This window comes from Trichosurus vulpecula, chromosome 7 (assembly GCF_011100635.1).
Source record: "Trichosurus vulpecula isolate mTriVul1 chromosome 7, mTriVul1.pri, whole genome shotgun sequence".
In the NCBI taxonomy this organism is placed as follows: domain Eukaryota; kingdom Metazoa; phylum Chordata; class Mammalia; order Diprotodontia; family Phalangeridae; genus Trichosurus; species Trichosurus vulpecula.
In genome coordinates, this window is record NC_050579.1 from 76,649,471 (window position 1) to 76,672,715 (window position 23,245).

A 23,245-nucleotide genomic window follows, 5' to 3' on the forward strand; every position below is an offset into this window, starting at 1 on the left:
GTATTTTACACGAAAAAAAAAACAGCCTAAGACAATATGAACTCTTTAATAAAAAAAAAAAGGCTAGCCTTAATTTTAAAGAGAATAATATAACTTTAGGAAAGGTAGAAGTGCATAGGAGAGCTTTGGAAAGTCAGAGAAAAGAATGAAGGGATTAGTTAAAGGGGGTCAACAGGACAAGAGGCAAAGAAATCAGAAAAGCATAGTACTTTATAAATAGTAAGCACTTAATAATGCTTTTTTAATTCATTGATTCATTCATTCACCAGAAATAAATTAACTTTTTATGATCATTTTCCTTGACCTTTGAGATCTGGAAGCCACTCAAGCGTCAAACAGGCTGAATAAAACAGAATAAAATGTTTATTTATGCAAAGAGCCTTTGCACAACTATAACATGTTCACAGAAAGACATTTCAAAATTTCAACCTTCTAATAAGATTAGAGATGTCTATCTAAATAAAAACTTAAAAAAGTAATTATTGCATAGCTTAATGTATTAGCATCTTTCTTCAATAATCCTGAATTGTTCTGGCAAGCATTTGGCAAGATTAGCTTCTCAAAATTTTGTGGTGCTAGACCTTGAATGCTACATATCTTGAATTTACTATTCAATTATAAAGCACTTTTACTGAAAAAAAAAAAAAAAAGAAAAAAGAAAAAAAGATTAGTAAAAACAGCCTTCCCTCTGGATTTCAAGGTAATGATGAAAAAATACTACTTTCTTAATAATAAAATTTATTAGAACATAGGCATTAATTTCAGGTTTGTGGCATATGGCACTTTATCGTGGCTCTCTTTCAAATGTCTTCAGGATGGCTATAAAATGTAATTTCTGTGCAAAAGTGTCATTTTTTTGTTCTCAGGATGTTTTCAAAATGTTCAGGAATACCGACTTTTACTGCTACTAAGACTACCTAATTTTTTTATTATTAAATGAATTCTGAAGTACAAATTGTTGCTATTAGCTACTACATCTTGATCTGAATTCAAATCCTGACCGAGACATTTAGCAAATCATGCAACCTCTCAGACTCATTTTCCTCCTCTGTAAAATGGGGCTAATAATACCTATGACACAGTGTTGCTATGAGAATTAAATGAGTTAATATAAGTGCTTCGCAAACCTTAAAATGCTACCTTAAATGTTAGTTATCACAGCCATTACTGGCTCCCTGTAAAAGACCTAGGTGGACACATCGATCCTCTACAAGGCTGCCAAACGGATATTCCTAAATCACAAGTCTGATCATGACTCCTTCTTTAGGACTAAAAAAAAAACAACTCTTCCTTTTGTCCTTTGAGGCCAGGCTCTGACTTCATGTTCCAGGCTTACTACATGTTATAACCATTCCTGTACTCTAAATCACCATCCAATGAAGTTGAACTTGCTGTTCTTCTTGAATAACATCCCATCTTCTGTCTCTATACCTTTTCACAGGCTGCTTCCTATACCTGAAATGCATTCCATTTTCACTCCTTAGAAATCCTAGCTCCCTTCAAAGCTCAGCTCAAGCTCAACCTGCTTAATGAAGCCCTTCCTGAGCATCTCCAACTCCCAAAGCCATCTCCTGAAATTACTTTGAATTTGCCCTCTATATACTTTGTATTTACTTTTGTGTCTTCCCATGATAAAATGTAAACTTTTTGAGAGCAAGAACTGCTGTATTTTTATCCTTGTCTCCCCAGAACAGAATATAGAACCTGGCTCACAGTATGCACTTAAATAAGCTCCGTGACTGGCTGACTGGATAGAGAACTATAAAGTTCAGATTAACACAATAAGCCCTAAAGAAGTCTAGTTGCTAATCTCAGCAAAAATCTAATAATGTGGCTGAAATACTATTTATTTACCATGAAAAATAATAAAAATGAAATAACACTGCTGGGACATCAGTATTTTGAAAGACAAAGCTAAATACATCTATAGATTTTGAATGTTGACATTTAAGAAAAAATTTCACTAAAGAGACTTTAAAGAGATGAGAGACAGTGATTCTAGTTGTTTGGGGAATTTTGGGAGGGGGAGCATTCTGGTTTATTTTCCTTTTAATTTTTTTCCCCACAAAAGTGAAGTATTTATAAAAAAACAAATTCACTTCTGATAATACTAAGTTGTATAGCAAAGGAAACAAAATCTAAGTACAAGCAGTGTCCTGTTTTACCTATTTTCTCATAAATGGTTTACTTTGTTATTTTGTCACCCACAACCTTTCTTCTTTCTTTTTCAAGGTACTGCTTGAATTAAGACTTGAAGAGAAACCAGAGAGTCTAAGAAACCAACGTAAGGAAGGGCACTGCAGGTATGAGGAACAACCAGGGTAAAGGCACAGGGATAGGAGTCACACATATGAAGAAGAAAAAGACAGTGTGGCAAGAAGGTAGTGTGTGAGAAAGGGAATAAGGTGTAGAACAGCTAGAAAGATATAGGATGAGGCTACACTGTGAAGTGTTTTAATGGCCAAGATTTGATCTTAAAAGTAATAGGGAACCATGAATTTGTTGAACAGGGAGAGTGACAGTCATACTCTTGCTCAAGGAAAATCACTTTGGCATCCATGTGGAGGATGGGCGGGAGAGGAAACTTGAGACTAGGAAACCAATTTTGAGGTTCTTACAATAGGGCAGGTAAGAGGTGATGAGGAGCAGAAAGAACAAGCCATATTTGAGAGATGTGAAGATAGAAATGACAAGATTTAACAATGGACGAAGTGTGAGGTAAGAGTGAGGATTCAAGGATGACACCAAGGTTTTGAGTCTAGGTGACTAGGAGGATGGTGGTATGCTGAACAGAGTCTGACTGTCCTGAATGGTGAATGCATGAGCATAAATTCACACACCAACTATATACATAGCCAGCCACAGCTATGCATCACATTCCATTCTGGCCATCTTTTTGCCATCCACAATAACATTTACCCCACCACCTCACCTAACTCTGAAACCATAATCAAATCTATAATGCCATTACTCGAAATGCTGTCAATCAACCCCACACTGGACTACATTCATCATCCCCTTTGACCAGATCAAAACACACATCCTTAGACACCACTTCTGCAGGAACTCTTATGTTTGTATCCCTAACACTTGGCACAGGGCTAGGTATATTCTAAATGCTGAATACAAGCTTTTTATTTTGTTTTTCATTCATTTATTGGCTAGCTTATTCTAGGAGTTGAGCTATTTCTATCTTTGGAGACATAAAAAGCAGGACAAATAGGCAAGTTTAGAAAAGGGAGTGTTGTTTTGTTTTGTTGGGGGGGAGGGGCGGGGTTGGGGAGGTGAAATTATTCTGGACACGCTGAGTATGAGACGCTGCTACCATGTCCATTTTGAACTGTCCAATAGGGGAGACTGGGACTGGATTTATAGATCTGTGAACCATTTGCATATAAAGATAACTAAACCCAAGGGAACTGATGAGATCACTGAGTGTAAAGGAGAAAGTGCCCAGGACAGAGTCTTGATGAATATCCAAAGAAAGGGGATGTGAAATGGATAATAAGCTAGCAAATGAGATTACAGAGTACTGTCAGGAAACCAGAAGGAAGTGTCAACAAAAAGACAACAGTCAATAGTGTCAAAAACAGCAGAGGTCAAGGAGTATGAAGACTGGAAAAGACCAACAGATTTGAGAATGCTGGTAGCTTTGAAAAGAGCATTTTCAGATGATGAAGTAAGGTAAGGTCTGACGGAAATGGGAGTATTTCGTCGGAACTTGGAAGACTGGGTAAAATTTCAACAGAGAGAAATGTGGGGGAAGAGTACTCATCCTATAAGATTGGCATGAGCAAAAGAAAAATAAAAGGGATGTACCACAAGAGGGTATATGGACCACAAAGTGAGTAACGGAGAACAATTGAAGCTAAATTTTGAAAGTAACATAATGAAGATGTCTTTGAAGACTGGACTGACTGGATCAAAATTTATTCACTAGGCCAATGGTCTTCAAAGTAAAAGGCAGGACCCCCTGGTGGCCTGACCCCAAGGGGTTTGTAAACAACTAATCACAAGGTAGAAAGATCCCCACAGTCACAAGGCTTCTCTCAAACACAACCACACTTATCCCTCAACACTGTCCCTTACTTAGTACCCCTCATTCCAACTGTATAAGCTACCAACCACCCTGCCCCCTTCTCAGTCAAGTGTTGTTGGCCCCTCAGGGCAGTTGTAATTTAATTGCCCCTAAGGCATCCACAGCAGGGACACAGATGCCACTGGGAAAATTCCATCCTCCATCCCCTCTCCCTCCATCACCTATTGGCTGCAGCAAAAGCCGAGGAGGGAGATGAGCTCTACAATCAGGGTAGTGAATGGCAAGATCCCCACTTCCCTCATTTTAGTTGAGGTGGTATAGTGAGCTGCAGAAGATAAGTAGGCAAGGAAGGGTTGGTTATGGCATCACAGATTTCATTATCTTTACCCTCAAACCCACCTATCTTCCAAAGCTCCCCACTACTGTAGAGGGCACCCCAATACACATGTTCACAACACGTTATCACCTGCCACTCTCAATCCTCCCTTATATTCAATCAGTTGTCAAATATTGTTCCTTTTACCCAGACCCACCGGCATCTTGTATATCGGACACATTCTCGCAAATCAAACAGCCACCAACTTAGGGCAGACCCTCAACACTTCTTTGCCTGGACTACTAATTACAATAGCATTCTATAATTATGTGTCAATTAACTGGGAAAAAGCCAGTTCCATTTATTAACATACAAAAAAACCTTAAAATTTTTTACATCCTCAATAAAATAATATGGAATATTTACTTTTGCTGTAAACACCTGTTTTTGCACAATTTGGCAATGTGTTTATAACATTTTAACCTGTTGTTCAATTGACCATCATGAAACCATGTTTTTCTCACACTGGACATTAAACATACCTTTGAGATATTTAATCTGTTTTTCAATTCTAGCCTTGATTATAGCCCATCGATTTTCAATGGAGATTAAGTCAGACAATATGCCAAGTCACTGAACATGTTTATTTACAGCTTTTGCTTAAATTTCTTAACCTTCTATACCATGTAGCACGATGCAAGGTTGTATTGCAGTATTCTATCTCCATTTGGGAATTTCTGTAATTCTGGAACAATTCATCTCATCAGTTATCATAGAGTTCATCACTCCCTCGATAAGAACAAGACTTCTTAAGTCCACTGGAAATAAAAAAATCTCCGATCTTACAAGTTTTTCTGGATTTCTTCTGACAACGGTTTTGGTATAGCTTTACATGAAAAAAAATGAAATAGTAAAAATTTCCTCTTCCAATCTTCAGTACTCCAACGTTTATATTGTCTTGAACATGACAATCATTTTTTCTTCACAGTAAAAGTTAGCAACTTCTTTTTTTTACTAGTCTTCCCACTATTCCTCCAATTTCAAGAAGCTTATATCACACTGTAAAAGAATTAATAACAATTCCTGCAATTGCCAGGTCCTTCTGAATGTCACTGCTTGCTTTCTGAGGATTAAATATCTTCTGTAGCAAGTTTGTCAATTATTTACATTGTTTTTCATTTTCACAGAAACTTCCTCTGTACTTTGTTGTGACTGATCTTTCACTGTTTCACTGTAGGTCTGAATGATCTTTGAAAAGCATGAATTCTTCACACCAACACCCACTGCAACGTCTTTAATAGTTACTAAAGTGTGCTCTTTAAAAGGCACAATTTTAAACATTTCCTGGAAGCAATATGCATTCTTAAAATCCACAAAATTAAGAACATGGCAAGAGGGAGCAACAAATAGTACTGAATTGAATGTAGGGCATAATCCGGCACTTAGCTAACACAACTGAAGTTGGTGGAACCACCTCACTTTAATCAGTCAAGATCATATTCTAAGTCAGCCTAGTGTCAGTAGAAGGGTGAGCACACACACACCCATTATTGTCACAAAACAAAACCTTATCCAAAATATTACTATCCCAAGAAATTCAACCACCACTGTAACTGGTTTCCCAACCTTGTCTCTCCCCTTTCCAATCCATTCTCCACACAGACACCAAAGTAACTTTCCTAAAGCACAAGTTTGGCCCTGTCACTCCATTAAGTCAATAAACTTCAGTGACTCCTATTTGACTCTAATATCAAATACTGTTTCATCTTTAGGTCATTTCTTTAAGTTACATTTTTGGCTAAGTTTTATACTGTACATAATTTTTAGCATAGTAATGTCTTCAGTTATTTTCAATTGTTCTGACTCTTTGTGATCCTATTTGGGGTTTTCTTTGCCACCCCTTCTTCAGCTCATTTTACAGATGAAGAACTGAGGCAAACAGGGATAAGTGACTTGCCAGAAATCACACAGCTAGGAAGTGTCTGAAGCTAGATTTAAGGAGGAAGCTTAAATTTAGGGGAAAATATGAACTTTGTTTTGTACATGTTGAGTTTGAGACAGCTATACCGTACCCAATCCAAACTACTCAACTGGCAGAGGGTGATGTGGGACTGGAATTCTGGAGATCAAGGCTAGATACGTAGACTTCTTTATCGGCACAAAAAATGACAACTGAATCCATGGAAACTAAGAAAAAGTATGAAGAAAGAAAAGGGCCCATGACACACTCCTGGGCTATACCCACACATGTGGCAGGACATGGATAACACTTCTGCAAAGAAGACTGAGGAGTCAGAAAGGTAAAACAATAAAAGAGTAGTGTCATGAAAATTCAAGGAGAGAGTATCCAGGAGCAGAGGGTGTCAAATGTCAAATACTACCGAGTTCAAGAAGGATGAAGATTGAAAATCTATAATATATTTAAACGATAGTAACAACAGACTCTTTACTATCCTTAAAACATACTTAAGAGAATGTTTTCCAAATTCCAACTGAGCTCTTAAAACTTCACAATTCTGACAATGCCACGGTTTCTGGTTATTGGGTTTTTTTTTTCCATTTTCCATATTTTTCTCCGTACTTCTTTACCAGATATCAAGTGACCAATACATCCCCCCTTTTTAAGTCCATTTATTAATCACTTCAGATGTTGAATTCTACTTTTTCAATCTATATTCTTTATGCATTGTATCTGGAACATAAATCTCAACCTGATCATCCTTTAAGTACAGAGCATTTTGAAAACCTTAACATGTTATATAAATGTTATTATTTAAATGCAATTCTTGTTTGAATTCCATGGGGTAGCAATCTCCATAAAAAGAGCTATCACTACCTTGACTTTAAAATTTCTTTTTTTTTCCAGAAGCCTTCATCTAACCTCCAAACTGTGAGATTTCCAAAGTCCAAATTTCCCCCCCCCAAATTCCCATTTTTTCCCACGTCAATAATGCTCCCCTGTCTGCTATCTTCAAACTCAGTTCAGTCTCTGTGCTAACTGTATTACTACCAAAAATCATCCAACATATTTGCCACTAGCCAAATGTGGCCAGTCACCAATCCTTACCTAATATTAGAATGAGAAGATCAAGAAATGCTGGCATAATCACTTTATATCCCATGTGTAATATTATAACTTTCTAATTCTAAATCATCTGGCAAGTAAAGACTTCCTGAGTCTGTCAGCAACCTCCTCCTGGCTCAACCAGATTCTTCTCTCTCCCATTCTCCAGTTCAACAAGCAACTTGAGACCACACAGAGAATGGCATGAATTATTGCCCTAATACTGGCATACAGCAAAACCACCTCTCCTCCTTTATTCTCTCATTACCTCCATTTTTAATTCTTGCTAGCTTTTTCTTAAGCCATGCTAAGAGCTGTTCAATTTTAAATACAAAGAAATGACAAAAAACATTTTCTTTGCCTTTATTTTTTTGTCTTTATTTTTCCTTTCACATACAAACTTCTTTACAACATAGGACACGGAACACATATACACGTATATAGACAAATGTGAGTGCACACAAAAATATGACAAAGGAGGTGATATTAATAGAATTAAAACAAAAAAATAAAGTTGGATATTAGTGAAATGGATGGAACCAAAGCTAAGCCTAACAGTTCTACAAAACAGAATTTCTCTCTTGCTCTCTCTCACTCTGTTCATATATGTTTGTGTTTCATTCTATTTAACCTTTCTACTACCTTTGACACTGAGAGCCATTTTTTTTCCTCCTTAAAATCCAAGAACAACAAAAACTGTTCCACTATCAAAAAAGCATAGTGCAGGAATAGTATTTATTTGGTAATGGTTGCAAATTTTATATATAGGTTTATATTGGGAGAATGCCTCAGTAGAGTTTCTGGCTAGTAAAAGCAAGTGAAGGAAGAATAGGTAATGAATGCAACAGTATCGATTGAAAAGCTGCCTATTAAGAGGATAATGTCTGGGGAAGTAGGATGTAATAAAATGAGCAGATAGGATAGCACCTCTGTGACTTAAGCTACACAATTACTCTCTACAATATCTTTCCCTTTATTTTCACTTTTACTATATTAACATGTTCATGTTATCAAAGAAACCTAGGTTTATGAAGGTTTCTTCATGCTTGTCATCCAAAGCAATACTTGATAAAATGGTAAGGAAATCAGAAATAACAAGTTGACCAAAGGGCACCAAAAGGATCTGTCGGTACTAAATTATGGAGTGAAAAGCAGAAAGCCAGGAAGATTTCCTACAGAGTATATAAGAGGTTGGGATGTATGTGTATGTATGTTCCTAACAGGAAAACTCTGCAGAAATAAATGGGGGGTAGGGAAGAAGGAGGCCTTGACAGGAAAGCTGCGCAGAAGGGTCAAGAAGGTTGGATCTGAAGGGTTAAGGGAAAGGAGGATCAGTGTGTTGCCATTACAGATTTAAAAGGTATATCTGATACTAGTCAGGAAAATCCAGTATGTTATATAACTCAATTAAATGGTCCATGAGACTGCAACAACAGTTCCCTCAGGAAACAATACATACTTATCACAGTAAAAAAACAATCAAAACAAAATGATTTAACACATACTCTGTGCTAAACTCTGAGCTAAACACTGAGGATTATCCTCCAAAGTGCCACCAAGTGATTTTCCAAAAGAAGAGATGTCATTCCCTTACTCTACTCCAACTCCAGCGGCTCCCTATTGCCTATAAAATATTATGTAGTTTCTTTTTACACTTACCCTATGTTATTCTCTCTATATTCTTTCCTAAGAAAGCTTTCACAGTCACCTTTAAGTAGTTAATTAGTGTATCAACCTACCTTTAACTTTGTACACCTGCCAAATCAAGATTTCTTAATGTTCCAGTGATCACTTTTGGAATATCTCCTAACAATCTCAAACAGGGTTATGAGAAGCACTCAACTTCCTAGTAGTGTCATAAGACCTGCCATCCCTTTTCTGTACTACTCAGGGAATTGAGGAAGTATCTTTTGATTCTTAATTCACCAGAGCTGAACTGTTCTGGAGAAAGAAGATTCATATAACAAAGCACTCTAAAATGGAACTTTTACAGCCCATCTCTCACTGGCTCTCTCCTGCTAAAAGCTCACTGAAAATATGGATAACAGCTGTATCTGCCAAGGATGCTGTTGGCAGCAATCCCAAGGAGATACACCTCTGGTACCCACCTTGTGTATTCTGGAGGCTTTAATCTGTCATCAAATATATTCAATTATGAGGAACAGGATCCATTCCAGGCCATTTAGATAACATCAGAGTTACTCTATGGATATTCAATTGCCTCTCCAACAAGAGGTGCTTAAGACTTGAGCTTCTGTTACTCTTGTCTTGTCAAAAGAGGCAAAATACAATCTTACCCATCTTCACTACCCTAAATACTCTATTGCACAATTTTTCCTGGAATTCTCTTTATAACTGTTTTGTATCTTTCCCCCTAAATCCCACACACCTCTTCCTCCATGAGATGATTTGGATTCTAGTCCTCACTTTGCCACTTAATAGTTTAGAAGGGTGACCAGCTCCAAGTCATCTATTTCCTCCTCTGTAAGAAAGGACGGATACCCACCCTAGCTTAATTTGAAGCTCAAAATTAAATGGCATTTGAAAAAGTACCTTCATTACCAACTCTAACCCTGCATTCTACTTCTGATTGATTTCCTGGCTGTAACCAACCTCAAGCACTCCAATACCAAGAGTTTAGGAGGGAGAGAACTACTAGTTCATCTGTAGTTTTCAAGTTTGCTATCAAATACACCGAATTCTTTACACTCTTAACTTGTATCCAAGATCAGAATACTTTGCATGCTGGAAAGGTGCTTTTAACAAATGGACAAAAAAGTTGCAAAAGTTATCTACAGTAATCTGACACATTACCCGAAACAGGTTAAGTATTACTGGCACTTTGCCTGAGCATGCTGTTCATGGAAAGTCTTAGGAATGTCCACTTATTCATTTTGTAATTAGGCACAAAAATGTATTCTCGAGAATTTCTCATTTTAACCATCTCAAATTCAAATTAATTTAGAAATAACCATAAAGATCCCATAAACATTAGAAATTATCAGCAACCTACAAGTAATTTTCTTTTGGGGAACTTTTGTATTTAACTGAGTTATTCATGAAAAGAACATATATTCTCAGCACTTTTGATAATTTTACTGAACTGTAAAAAAAACAGGATCATTAAGTTACCATGAATCTGCCAAATACTGATTTTCTCATATGCCCATAAATTTATATGTAAGCATTTCATGCTGGCAAAATAGTAGTATTACAAATGAAAACCCAAATAACTTTACTTTGCAAAAGTAATTTACAAAAATAAAGAATTAAACAAATCTGTCCTGATGAAATGCAGCATATCTGTAGTATACAAACATAGAGATTGTTTTTTTTATTCCACATTTCCAACCTCCTCTCTACCAATATAAAGGAAAGTCATCTAGTAAATGAAGGTACAATGGTTAAATCAAAACTACAAAAATGTAAAGAAAAACATTATCTCAGCAAATTTTCCACAGCTGTATAACTGAGAGGCACTACACCTATAAAGAATTAAACCATGATCTTAATTATTCAATCATCTGCATTATCAAGGTAAAAACCTTAAGTGAAAAGGATGAGGAATTATTTCTGGTATTTTTTTTTGCTTATTTTCCACCAAATTGCAGTTACAAGGAAGCTAAGCCAAGCATAACCTCAGTTTTAGAGACAATATATAAATAGGCATTTCCTCACACTACTTTGACTAATCTTTCTGGATCTTCTGTGTTGGATTCTCCTGCTCTATTAGCTATGGCCATCCCTCAAATTTCAGATTCAGGTTTGTCTAATAGTCTATGATATTTGTTCCCAAAGGTCACCTTGTTATGTGGTAAATCCTACGTATGTATTTCTCATATATAAATTGAGAAGTCTGGACTAGATGACCTCCCTCTAAGGTCTCTTACTACCGCAAATCTACCGCAAACCCCTTCTCCAAGTTTAAAGTATGTGTAGTACAGCTAATTGCCACCTAAAATATGTCCTAAATGGGAGCCATTAATTTTATTCCAATTTCAGCAAAGCCATTGATTTTCGCATTCTCCAGATTTCAATTCCTAGAATCATCTTTGATCTCTCTCAACTTTATCCTCCGTCATCAACCTACTTCCAAATCTTATTCCTTGCCATGTCTCCAGTCTCTTACCCTGATCTATCCTACAAATTGCAGCAAGAATGATCTCCTTCAAGGCTCATTTTGATCATGAGTGTCCCAATTTCAAATTTCTGCTATAGATCCCTACTGTGCCCCTTCCTCCTTCCTTAACTCTCTCCCAAACAAGTTAGAAACCCTGATTTATAGGGCTTTCTGATGCTTAATGATTATACTATCTTTCCCCCCTTTTTTTTTCCCTTAATTTTATATTTTACTTTCCCCCTTGTTAAAATGTCATGTCTATCTTCTCACAGTAGGCAAACCTATTGTTCTATCCAGGATATGCTTGAACCCTTCCATCCTCTACTAAACTCTTATGTCTTAGCATCCCCTCCCAACACATTCTTCCTCAAATCTTATCTATTCCCTCTTTCAAAGTTCAGTGCAAAATACTCTTTCATGAAGAACATTAAGATTAGCTTAAAAAAAAGGACTAATTTCACCCCAAAAACTTCAATGAATGCCAGACTTTTTATAATTACCCTCATTTCAAATATTTGGTATACATGTACAAAGTACGACTATAATGCAATGAGAGTAATTAAACATAACATAGCTTGTACATACAAAGAAATACTGCCCTTTAAGTAGACACAGTGAAAGATGACTTCATTGATGTTGCTCACTGTTCAAAACATTATGAGAACTTTTGCCAGATCCAAAGCCAGGAAGACCTACATTAAATCCAACCTCTGACACAAACTGATTATGTGACACTGGGCAAGTCAATGCTCAACTTCTCAATGCTCAAGGCAAACTCTCCAAGAACATGAATTACAGAAGGTAACAACTTGCATTGATAGAGGGAGTTTTCCTCACCAGGAGGTTCCCTATACCAATGAAATCACAGGCCTAGTTTCTAAACTTTATACTTTTGGGAAAAGTTTTAAGAGTTAGTTAACTTGCCTCACAAGACAATTGTTATTTTACAGACAAACACACTTTAGACCAAAAAAGATTATTACTGTACTTCATCACCCACCTTATTTTCAGTTCTGAAAAACTTTTGTCTGCTTCCAAAAATCAAGCTCATCTTTAAAGAGATATTTGCTACCCTTGAAGATAATCCCAGGCATGGCAAAGACTCAGAACATAAACCTTGGTAAGGTTACACTATCATTTTGCACAATGGCAGCATCATCAAAATAAATATACAGGCAACTTAATAATTTGGATGAATCAATTCTAGCATGTTAGTTAAAATCTGTATTCTAGCATGTTGGTTAAAATCTGTAAAATCAGTATCTATATTTCTGGGGCACAAAGATCTAAATATTTCTATTCAAAAGTATTAGACTTGGAACCAGAAATTTTTAACCATTGACTGGGGAATGAAATCACATTCTTTTTTTTTAACTACTTTTCTAAACTGCTATTGGTAGCCTCCATTCTTAATCACATGACCAGGAAGTTGAGGCCAGCTTCCAATTCAAATGAACTAAAACAAAGAGGGAAATAGGTAGACAGACAGTTATCCCCCTTTCCTGCCACCCGATAATTTCCAATCAATTCTAGAGGTAAACTGCTGAGTGTTAGATTCTCCTAACAAAAACCTCAAAATAAATTACAAGGTCTATATAGGCTTATGTTTTTGAGAGAGTTGTTTATGTTCTTGTTTCTGTCATTAGTGTTCATATACAAATACACATACCCAGGAGTTCATTTATATTTGCGTGTGTTTATCTTAGCTACTAAATTCTAAATTCTTTTCTGGCTGAAGCTTCTTTCTCAAATGCATAACACTGCCTGATAGAACTTTAAGAGAAATTTTCTTTAAGAAGGAGTCTCCATATCTTGCCTGACCTGGGAATGTTCTTCCCTCCTTAGCCAGCTCCCTGGGGCTCACTATATTGGTGCCAAATTTAGTGCAGACATCCCATTGGCTTTATCACTACTGCAGCTCAGAATTCCCAACTCAAGAGATTCATCCACCTGACCTCAGCCTCTCCCAGTAGCAGGGATTACAGGCATCCTGGCAAGTCAGCATTTTTAAATTAAAACAAATAGTAATCAAGTTTTCAAATGTACAAAGCACTTTATACCATAAAGAAACCCAAACAAATGATATTGACCTTCCTTTTTAAGGTAAGCTAGATGTTAGCTTCAAATCTAAACGTCAAAATTGCAGATGACTCTTGAACCTTGTTATGCCTTAAAAACATTCCATTCCTTCTTTGTAAAGAAGGCTATTAAAATGGTTTTCAATGTAGTTCCTTTGTTGTTTTACAAGTGTTCAATGTACTTTACTTGTTGTTCATAAGTTATCCTAAGGTTAATTATAAAAGATTTTATTTAGGTCTTGAGAGTACTGGAACTATTAAGTTCTTCATCAAGTTGCATTACCAACCCCTAGGACTGTGGGAAAAGTGCTTTCAAATGGACTGTCAGTTGTCAGACTCAATCAGTTTTGTAGTTCATCCTTCCCCTATGAACTCACGAAATGATCAAATAATGAAACCCTCAACTTTTCAAACAAACAAAAAACAACCTTGCACTTAAATTTTCTTATTTAAACATCCATATAAAAACTTTTGGTTAGTTAACTTTTATCATAGGTCTGAGTAAACTGTGTCCTTAAAATGATCAAATGAACACTGCTTGTAAAAGAATAATAATGTATTTCAATTACACAACAAAATAACTTTTCACATTAATAATTTTCATCCAAGTTCACATCCTACCTTCACTCCAACTGCAACATCAGTGACAATGCTGTAAAGGAAAATTTAAAGGCTTTAACGTCTTGATAATCTTTCATAAAATAACATCATCATTACCTTTTTAAAATTTCTACCCTGAATTTGCAATTCATGTGAGTTTCAAAATTTTATTACATAGGCCAAAAAGTGGATTAAAAAAAGGTCAGGAGGGGCTTATGTTCCAGTACAACTATAAATCTGGTTCACTACATAGAGATCACTTTTTAAAAAGCAGACAGAAGTTTTACTAATGACTCAGTCAGGCTAGTGTCCTTGGTGAGATGCTTTATTGACAAAACTATAGAGGCATTCTGTATTATTCTATTAAAACACATGTAACTTTCTGCTTAAAAAAAAAATTAAATCAATGGGTAATATGGTTAAAAAAGCACTGAACTAGGATTCATAAGAGCTCTAGGATTGTAATCCCAGTTCTGCAATTCATTCCCTACCTTACTGCATAACCTCAGGCAAATCACTTAATCTCTCTAGGCCTCAGTTTCTTAATCTGTAAAATAAGATTGGATTGGATGATAGCATAAGGTCCCTCTCCGCTCAAAAATAATTTACATTAATACCTCATCACTTAATACCTAAAAACTAACTCCAGAGGCCTAACCAAAGCAAACTTTTTCTTTGTGAAACTCTACCCCGGGGAAATTCCTTCACTACCTGTCTGACCCCACTGGGTGTTTCTTGGTTCAAAGGCATTTTTGCCAGCCAAAGGGGAAAAACGGGCCCCATGATGTCGGTCATGGAGGACCACCCTGCTCAAAAGGCATTAGGTGATTTTCCCCTTCTCACATCCCCTTCCAACTCGAGTCTTGGAGCCTTCGGGTGTCCACATTAGATACAAAGAGTGAGACACCAGAAACAGTGTTTCCTCGGTGGCGGCCTGAGTGGGGGTGACCCCGGCTCCCTCGGGGGCTGTCGAGGGACCCACACTTTAAGAGGTCACTTCGCCATCAGCTCCTATAAAGCGGCCTGGTGTGGTCTCTGCCAAGGCCGGAGGGCCCTTGCCTACTCGGTGACTCGCTACAAACCCTTTCCTTTCTCGGGGAATCTGATTTCTGGGCGCCCTTTGGGCCCAGCAGACACGAGTCTGGGTGCTCCCACAAAAGCCTTTTTTTTTCATTGCGGTATCCCACCCCCCAGCCCCCACCCCACCAGACCCGGGTGAAAACAAAGGAGTCTGACATCTGCCCTCCCCCTCCTCTGCTCCGCTCTCCTCCGCGCCGCTCTCCCCTCCTCCTTCCTCCCTCCCTCCCTCTCTCCGCCCGCCTCCCGCCCCAGCTCCCCAACACGCCGCTCCGGAGCTCGGCAGCAGAGGCAGTGGCGGAGTCGGCCCGGCTCCCTCCCGGCCGCGGGCATCTCCCTCCGGCCGAGCGGCGCTGCGGGGCCTGGCTCGGGGAGGACGGATGGCCGCGCTTCCACCCCCACCCCCACCCCCACCCCCAGCTCAGGCCTCGCACGCCACGCCAGGCCCGGGCCGCTCCCCGAGGCTGCGGGGCCCCGCGGGTCGGGCCGGGGCTGGCGGCAGCCTCCCGCCCTCCCTCCAACGCCACCGCGGCCGCCCGCCCGGCCCTGAGGGGTTCCCGCCCCGGGGGCGCCTCAGCGTCCCACCAGGGCCAGCTCGGCCCCGAGATAGCCCCCTCCCCGACCCGGCCGCCCCCAGCCCGCCCCGGGGAGGAGGAGGAGGAGGGGTGTGTGCGATAGGGCGGGGGGAGGCTAACGGCAGCCTGGTCCGGGGAGGGGCAGCCGCAGGCTCTCCGGCCAGGGCCCCGCCGGAGGGGGGATGGAGGGAACCCCGGGGCGGCTCCGGGCCCCGCGTCCCTCCGTCCCACCCGCCGCCAAGTCCGCGCTGGCCGGGCTACGTACCCGTCCATTGCCGAACTGGACAAAGCTCCGCTGAGAAGGACCGAGCGGCGCAGCCAGCGAGACACACTAGCAGCGAGAAAATGGCGGCCGCGGCCCGACGGAAATTGCCGAAGGTGCCGGAGCGCACGGGCCAGCGAGAGGCGGCGGCGGAAAGAGCCGAGCGGAGCGCGACAGGGCCGGGCAGCTGGGGCGGATGGGGGTGGGGGTGGGGTGGGGTTGGGGGGGGGGGAAGAGCAGCGGCTCCGCGGCGAGGAGGTGGGGGAGTGGGCGCTGTCGCTGCCGCCGCCGCCGCCGCCTTCGCCACGCGCGCACTAGGGTCCCGCCTCCAGCCCCTCCGCCCTCTGGGACTGGGCCTCCTGGTACGAAGCTTCTCTGCGTCTGGAATTCCCTTCATAGTTCTGAGCATAATAGCGAGCTGCAGTGCTGGGCGGGATGCTGCCCCAGCCCGGGCCCACCCCCAGAGGTTTTCAGGAGGAAGGAGCAAGAATCACCTGCAGCCGCTCCCCACCATCGATCTCCTCCTTCCTTCGGTCCAGCCATCATTGTCAAACCTGTAACCCAAAGAAACAGAAGTTTTTTGGAGACCAACCTGACCCCGCTTCCACAATAATCACAGCCCACGTTTGTGTAGAGCGCATTAAGTTTAGTGCTTCTATGGCCAAAAGTCAGTCAAGAAGCATTTATTAAGCTCCTGTTAAGTGCTTTAGAGGTCACCTGTTCCAAACTCATTTTACAGATGAGGAAACTGAGGCCCAAAGAATTGGGTCACGTGGACTGTTAAGTGTCAGACCTAGGAAGAAAATTCAGGTGTACTGTGGTCAAGATAAGGTCCACTGCACCACACTGTCCTGCATAATACTACATTGCTTCCTTGAATCTACATTGACTCTGCTGGAGGGGGGGTCTACCAACCACTCCTTGAAGCCCCGCCGTGGCAAACACCCTAATACTTCATGAAGCAGCCCATTTTTCAATAACTAATTGCCAGTCAATAAACATTTATTAAGGACCTGCCATTGTGCCAGAAAGTTTTTCCTGATATCAAGCCTACGCCTGCCTTCTCCTTAAAACTTCCATTCTTTGCTCCTAATTCTGCTCTCTGGTACCAGGTTAAAAAAAATCTTAACTCTCATCCACAGTAAAGCCTTTCAAATACTTAAAGACAGCTGTCCAGTCCCCCCTAAATCTCCTCTGCTCCAGGCTAAACAACCCTAGTTCCTTCTCTCCTCATAGGGCACTGTCTCCAGTCCCCTCATTATACTAGTCATCCTCTGGAACAGATCCAGCTTGTCATGTCTTGTCATTGTGCTTCCTAAATTGTGGCACACAGAACTGAACACAATACTCCAGATGTAGGTTGAACAGAGCAAAATACAGCATGATGATGATCACCTCTCATTCTCTAGATCTCCTGGCCTCTCTTAGAGCAGCCTGGGATCACATTAGCTTTTTTGGCTGTTATGTCACACTGTAGACTCATTGAGCTTGCTGTCCTCTTAAAAAAAAATGGATTTACCCTCTGCACTGTGTACAGTGGAAGGAAGGTCATTGCCTGGTTTCCCTCTCCATTCCCATCTGGAGCTCACTAACCGATAGGCCCATTAACCCACTATCCAGATCTACCACATGTTAAGACCATAATTTTCGGAACTTGGTGGCTCATGGCAAGCCATAACAGACTACTGCGTTTTATAACATCTTCTTGCCCCTTTCTAAACACAAAAGTTACCTGGGAACAAGGATGGAATGGCACATGCTTTCCTGACCTAAGTAGATAATCAGTATACACCTGCAACATTATACCAAGTATTCAAACATTCAGAATGCTCCAGGTGGAAGGAAACTGACAGATGTACATGAATCTACTCAGGTCAGCAAGTATTTATTAACTACCTGCCAGAGTATATTTACAAAGATCAAAACAAACCTTTGCCTTAAGCAGCTCACATGCTACTTGGGAAGGGAAAGGTACCCAGATAATAAGTAAATGCAATGTATTTTTCAGAGTGACGAAGCACTAATAACTAAGGGGAAGGGAAAAGGGATTTCTCTCTTTTAGGAGGTAGAACTCAATCTATTGCTTTGAAGGATGTAGGAGTTGCAAGAGACAAAGGGGAAGGGGAAGAGGATTCCAGCCTAAGGAGATGATGAGAGTCAATCAAGAACCAATAGGTATGCAGTAAGTAAACCCTCTCGAGGGAAGAGGACAGAAATGATCCCCTGGGACTCATCTGTTTTAAAACAACTTGTCAATCTTGTATTTCTTCCAGGCATCAACCTTACATTATGAACTATTAAAAAAAACTTAACCAAATCACCAAAAGTTTAAAAATTATTGCCGAACATCAGCAGTTAGCAACCTCTAAGGTTCAATTAAAAAGCCAACTCTTTCTGAAGCCATCTTTGATTAACCCAGCCAGAAGTTATTTCGCCAATACATGCACTGCCATTTTAAACAGATAGTAGGTGCTTCTCAAGTGTTGGTTCAGTTGAACTGAACTATTCATCAAATAATGTCTGTCACACGCTTGTCAGTTAATTGTGCTGTTGTTTTCTGGGTGTTGTTTTTGCTTTTTAATTTCCCTAACTGGATTGTGAGTTCTTGGTAGGCAGAGGCCATGCCGCATGACTGGTTCCCCCATTGCCTCTTAATAAGTATTGATTAACTAATTAATTGAATCTTAATTTTATCCTCTGTATACTCTTGCAAGGACAATCCCATTTCCATACACAGATGCCTGTGCTGTCAGCATGCTATCAAGTCAAGTCAGCAATGGAGGAAGGAAAGGAGTGTTTATTAGGCATGCACTGTGCTAACTACTTTACAAAATATAATCTCATTTGAACCTTGTAATAACTGGGGGTGGGCGTGGGGGGGTGCTTTATTCCCACTTTACAGTTGAGGAAACTGAGGCAGAGGTTAATAACTTGCCCAGGATCACACAGTGCCTGAAGCCACATTTGAACTCCGGTCTTCCTGACTCCAGATCCAATGCTCATTGTACTGCCTACTTGCCTAATAAGCATGTATTAAGCAATACTAGGAACTGTGCTAACTGCTAGGATGACAAAGAAAGGCAAAAGACAGTCCTTGGCCTCAAGGAGCTCACAGTTTAATTGGGGAGAAAACATGCAAACAACCATGTACAGACAAAACATAAACAATCTCAGAGGGAGACACAGCATTAAGGGGGATCAGAAAAGGCTTCTTGCAGAAAGTGAGGTTTTAGCTGGGATGCAGAGGAAGCCAGGGGATAGAGATGAGGAGGGAGAAAATTCCAAGCCCCTAAGATAACCAGGGAAAATATCTGGAATCTGGAGATGGAGTGCCATGTTTGAGAAAAAACAAGGAGGCCAGTGTCACTGGATTGTATAGTACGTAGAAGGAAGGAAGGAAGATATAATGAGACTGAAAAGATAGAAGGGGCTCCTTGTGAAGGATTTAAAGTCCAAATAGAGGATTTCATATTTGATCTTGGTAGTAACAGAGAGTCACTGGAATATCTTAAATAGGGAACAATGACACGGTCAGACACAGTGTGTAGGATCTTTTAAAAAGCAGAAATCAAGTGAAGGGCCATAAAAAATAAGAGGAAAGAAATATGAAATAAAATATATATATATACTAAAGGAAATATGATCAGAACTGATGGCTATCACAGTTCTGACATTTACTTGTTGAATAATCTGGGCCAAGTTGCTCAAGACTCAGTTTCCTTGTCAATAAAAAATGGGGTAATGGAATTCAAAATTGCTACTTTAAAGGGTCATGCAGAGTAGTGTGCTGAAAAGAGCATTGAATTTGGAAAGGATGCTGGGTTTGGTGTCAAAGAACTTGGACTAGGTAAAAATAATACTAGCATTTTAAGGTTTACAAAAGCTTTATGATGTTAACTCATTCACTGTTCTCTAAAGTCCCTTCCAAATCTAAACCTATTATCCTATGACCTTACAGCTCTTGTATAAATGAGAGGCTTAATGGATTGTGTAGCAGACCTTAAGTCAGGAAGACCTTGGTTCAAATCCCCCCTCGTGTAACTGTAACTTCCGTATGATGATGGACAAGTAGCTTGCCTTCTTCAGCTTCGGTTTCTTCACCTTTAATAGGGCACAATAATTTCTGGGGTACCTACCTCATGGAGTTGTTAGGAGGATCAAATCAGATCATGTATTTAAAGTATTTGGAAAACTTTAAAGCACTATATAGAATCAAAACTGTTTTTGTTGTAGCTATGTAGATACACACGTGCCAATAATGTTGCTAGAATAATTAGAATAGTGAATGTTCAGCAAATAGTTCAAAAAAGCTTTCGGAAGTAGTCACTGAGTTCCCTTCCCAATCAAAAGCTCTAGGATAAGAGTCAGAGATAAGTAAAATGTTATGATCTCAACATTATCCAGTAATCCATCTGTGACCATGAGATAGTGTGTGAATGGTTTCCTAACCAAGTAACACAATCATCAGTTGTTGTGAAGGTCACCAAACGCATTATAGCTTTCAGCTTCATGTTCTTTTTCAGCTTACAGGATTTGTTCTCTCCTTCTTGAAAAGTAAACTCTTTGACCTTTTGGAGAGATTTACACTTATGTGGAAAATGATTAAATCTAAATTCCAGTGAGCGTTAAGTTAAAATGAGGCCAAATATTTATACAGTAAAAATAGGAAATGGGATCTTGTTGATAATGTCCTGCCTTAAAAGTCAGAAGGCCTTTTTCATGGCTCCTCCTCTATTTTCTTGAACGGAGCTAGAGAAAACTTGGAGGAATGTACAGAATGCTGAACATGGAGCCTGGAAAACCTGGATTCAAATCCTACCTCAGATGCTGACTGGCTATATATGGCTCTGGGCAAATCATTTAATCTCTCTGACTCTCAGTTTCTTTGGACGCTGTGGTCTCTGATACCCTTCCAGCTCCAAAATATATGATTCCATGATCCTGTGAGTTTCTCTATATGGAGGGAATAACAAGAACAATCAAACAAATACTAAATGGATGAATTCTTTTAAGGCTATCATATAATAAACTTTACATAGTAATTAAATATATGTATCAATCGTTGCCACTTAAGAAGAATGAACTTTTCAATGCCACTTCCAGGTCTGCATCCCAAAGAGATCACAAAAATGGGGAAAGGACCCACATGTACAAAAATATTTATAGCAGCTCTTTTTGTGGTGGCCAAGAATTGGTAATTGAGGGGATGCCCATCAACTGGGGAATGGCTGAACAAGCTGTGGTATATGAATGTAATGGAAAGTTATTGCTCTATAAGAAATGATGAGCAAGCAGATTTCAGAAAAACCTAGAAAGACGTATATGAACTGATGCTGAGTGAAGTAGGCAGAACCAGGAGAACATTGTACACAGTAACAGCCACATTGTATGATGACTAACTTTGATAGACTTAGCTCTTCTCAGCAACACAAGGATCTAAGACAACTCCAAAAGACTCATGATGGCAAATGCTGTCCACATCCGTAGAAAGAACTTTGGAGTCTGAATGCTGATGGAAGCATACTATTTGCTCTCTTTTTGTTATTGTAGTTTTGTTTTGTGTCTTCTTTCTCATGGTTCCTCCCATTGGGTCTAATTCTTTTTTATAACATGACTGATGTGAAAATCTGTTTAATATGAATGTATATCTAAAGCCTATATCAGATTGCATGCCTTTTTGGGGAGAGGGAGGGGAAAAAGGGGGAGAAAATTTAAAACTCAAAAGCTTATGGAAGTGAATGTTGAAAACTAAAAATAGACAAATAAAAAAAAAGAATGAGCTTTTTTTAAGTTGGTTTCAGTCTCTTCATTTGAATATATATGTGTGTATAATACATATTTATACACACACATATATATATAGCATGTATGTGTATATATAAATATACATACATATACACATATATATGTTCCTTTTCAAATATTGTCCTATGTGTAATTTAAACCATAGAAATGTCAGAGCTACTTAGATTAAAACTATAAAGTAGCAAGCAGGAGAGGGGGGTAAGGCAGGAAGAGGAGGGCACAGAGGAAATCTAGATTGTTTCTATTGCAATTCTATGTACTGTCAATTAATATTTATGGAATTTCCAGAGGAGCCATGGCTTTAGACCAGTTTTCAGAAGTGGGCCAAATCACTTCCTGATTCTTGTCCTCAGTTTTCCATTTTTTAAATGAAAGCATTGTACTTGGAACTCTCTAAAGTCCCCACTAGCTCTGAATTCTATAATAAGGCAACAACATTCACAGGGAGAGGCTTTCTGTATGTAGGGAAAAAAGATAAGTTGTTAGTACACTAAAATAGGTTTTGCTATTTTTCACTCTTAAATGTTATTGTTCACGAATGTATCTCTTAGAAAGGCAGATCATCATAGAAAAATAGAGAGCCAGGATGAGTATTTGCCCATGGTTATACAATAGAAATGGCAGTAGAACCTGTCTTTTACCTCAAAGATTCAGCCCTCTTTCCACTAAAATGTACTGGCAGTAGTCTTCAGTGTCCTCTGATGCATATGATCTTATTGATGTGGGTATTGCCTCCAGTGTAACTCTCAATTTTTGCCCTCCATAAGCTTACCACATAGGTTCTACCCATCAGTCCACCTTCATATCTTTTTCACTACATGAAGAAACCATGGAGCATGAAGTCTGTCTATTGTTTATACCCACTCTTGCTACATGACTGATCAATCTTCTTTGATGGTCATACATTTCCTTGAAGATTTTCTTTACAATTCCTCTTTTGCATAATTCCTCATTTGCACTGTGTTCCAATTTGCTCATGCCCCCCGGTGTACTTTTCATTTGTTCACTGAATGATTCTCAACTTTGATTCTTCTGAGACCATAGCATTCTATAACTTGTGGTCATTCAACATCACCAAACAATAGGAATACAAAATTGACCATCTTTGTTAAGAAAACAGGTGTAATTAGGAATATTTAAATGAAATTAAACAAGTTTCCAAATTAAGCTAGGCAGTCATAATGGAGGATTTCAATGATCCCAACCTAGATAGCAGGGTTGAAACACTGTTAAAATACAGGAAGACATTTAAAAGTGAGGTATTAAGATAGGACAAATAACTACTACTTATTCCAGGTTTGTTTGTTTT

At 39.4% G+C, this 23,245-nt stretch overlaps 1 protein-coding gene across 5 annotated transcripts in view; it reads right to left on the reverse strand.

Moving 5' to 3' along the window:
- PTBP2 (polypyrimidine tract binding protein 2) overlaps nt 1-16,492 on the reverse strand; it is a 123,311-nt gene extending 106,819 nt beyond the window's left edge. For 2 of the 5 annotated variants that reach the window (XM_036767129.1, XM_036767128.1), the window contains exons 1-2: nt 16,135-16,441; nt 14,239-14,269 (exon numbers count right to left, since the gene is read on the reverse strand). In XM_036767129.1, coding sequence (XP_036623024.1) covers nt 14,239-14,269; nt 16,135-16,142 — 39 coding nt within the window. In that variant the 5' untranslated portion in view covers nt 16,143-16,441. Of the gene's footprint in view, nt 1-14,238; nt 14,270-16,134 lie in introns of all 5 variants that reach the window. The other 3 variants (XM_036767130.1, XM_036767132.1, XM_036767131.1) reach the window with 3 other exon arrangements.
- Nucleotides 16,493-23,245: the final 6,753 nt, after the last annotated feature.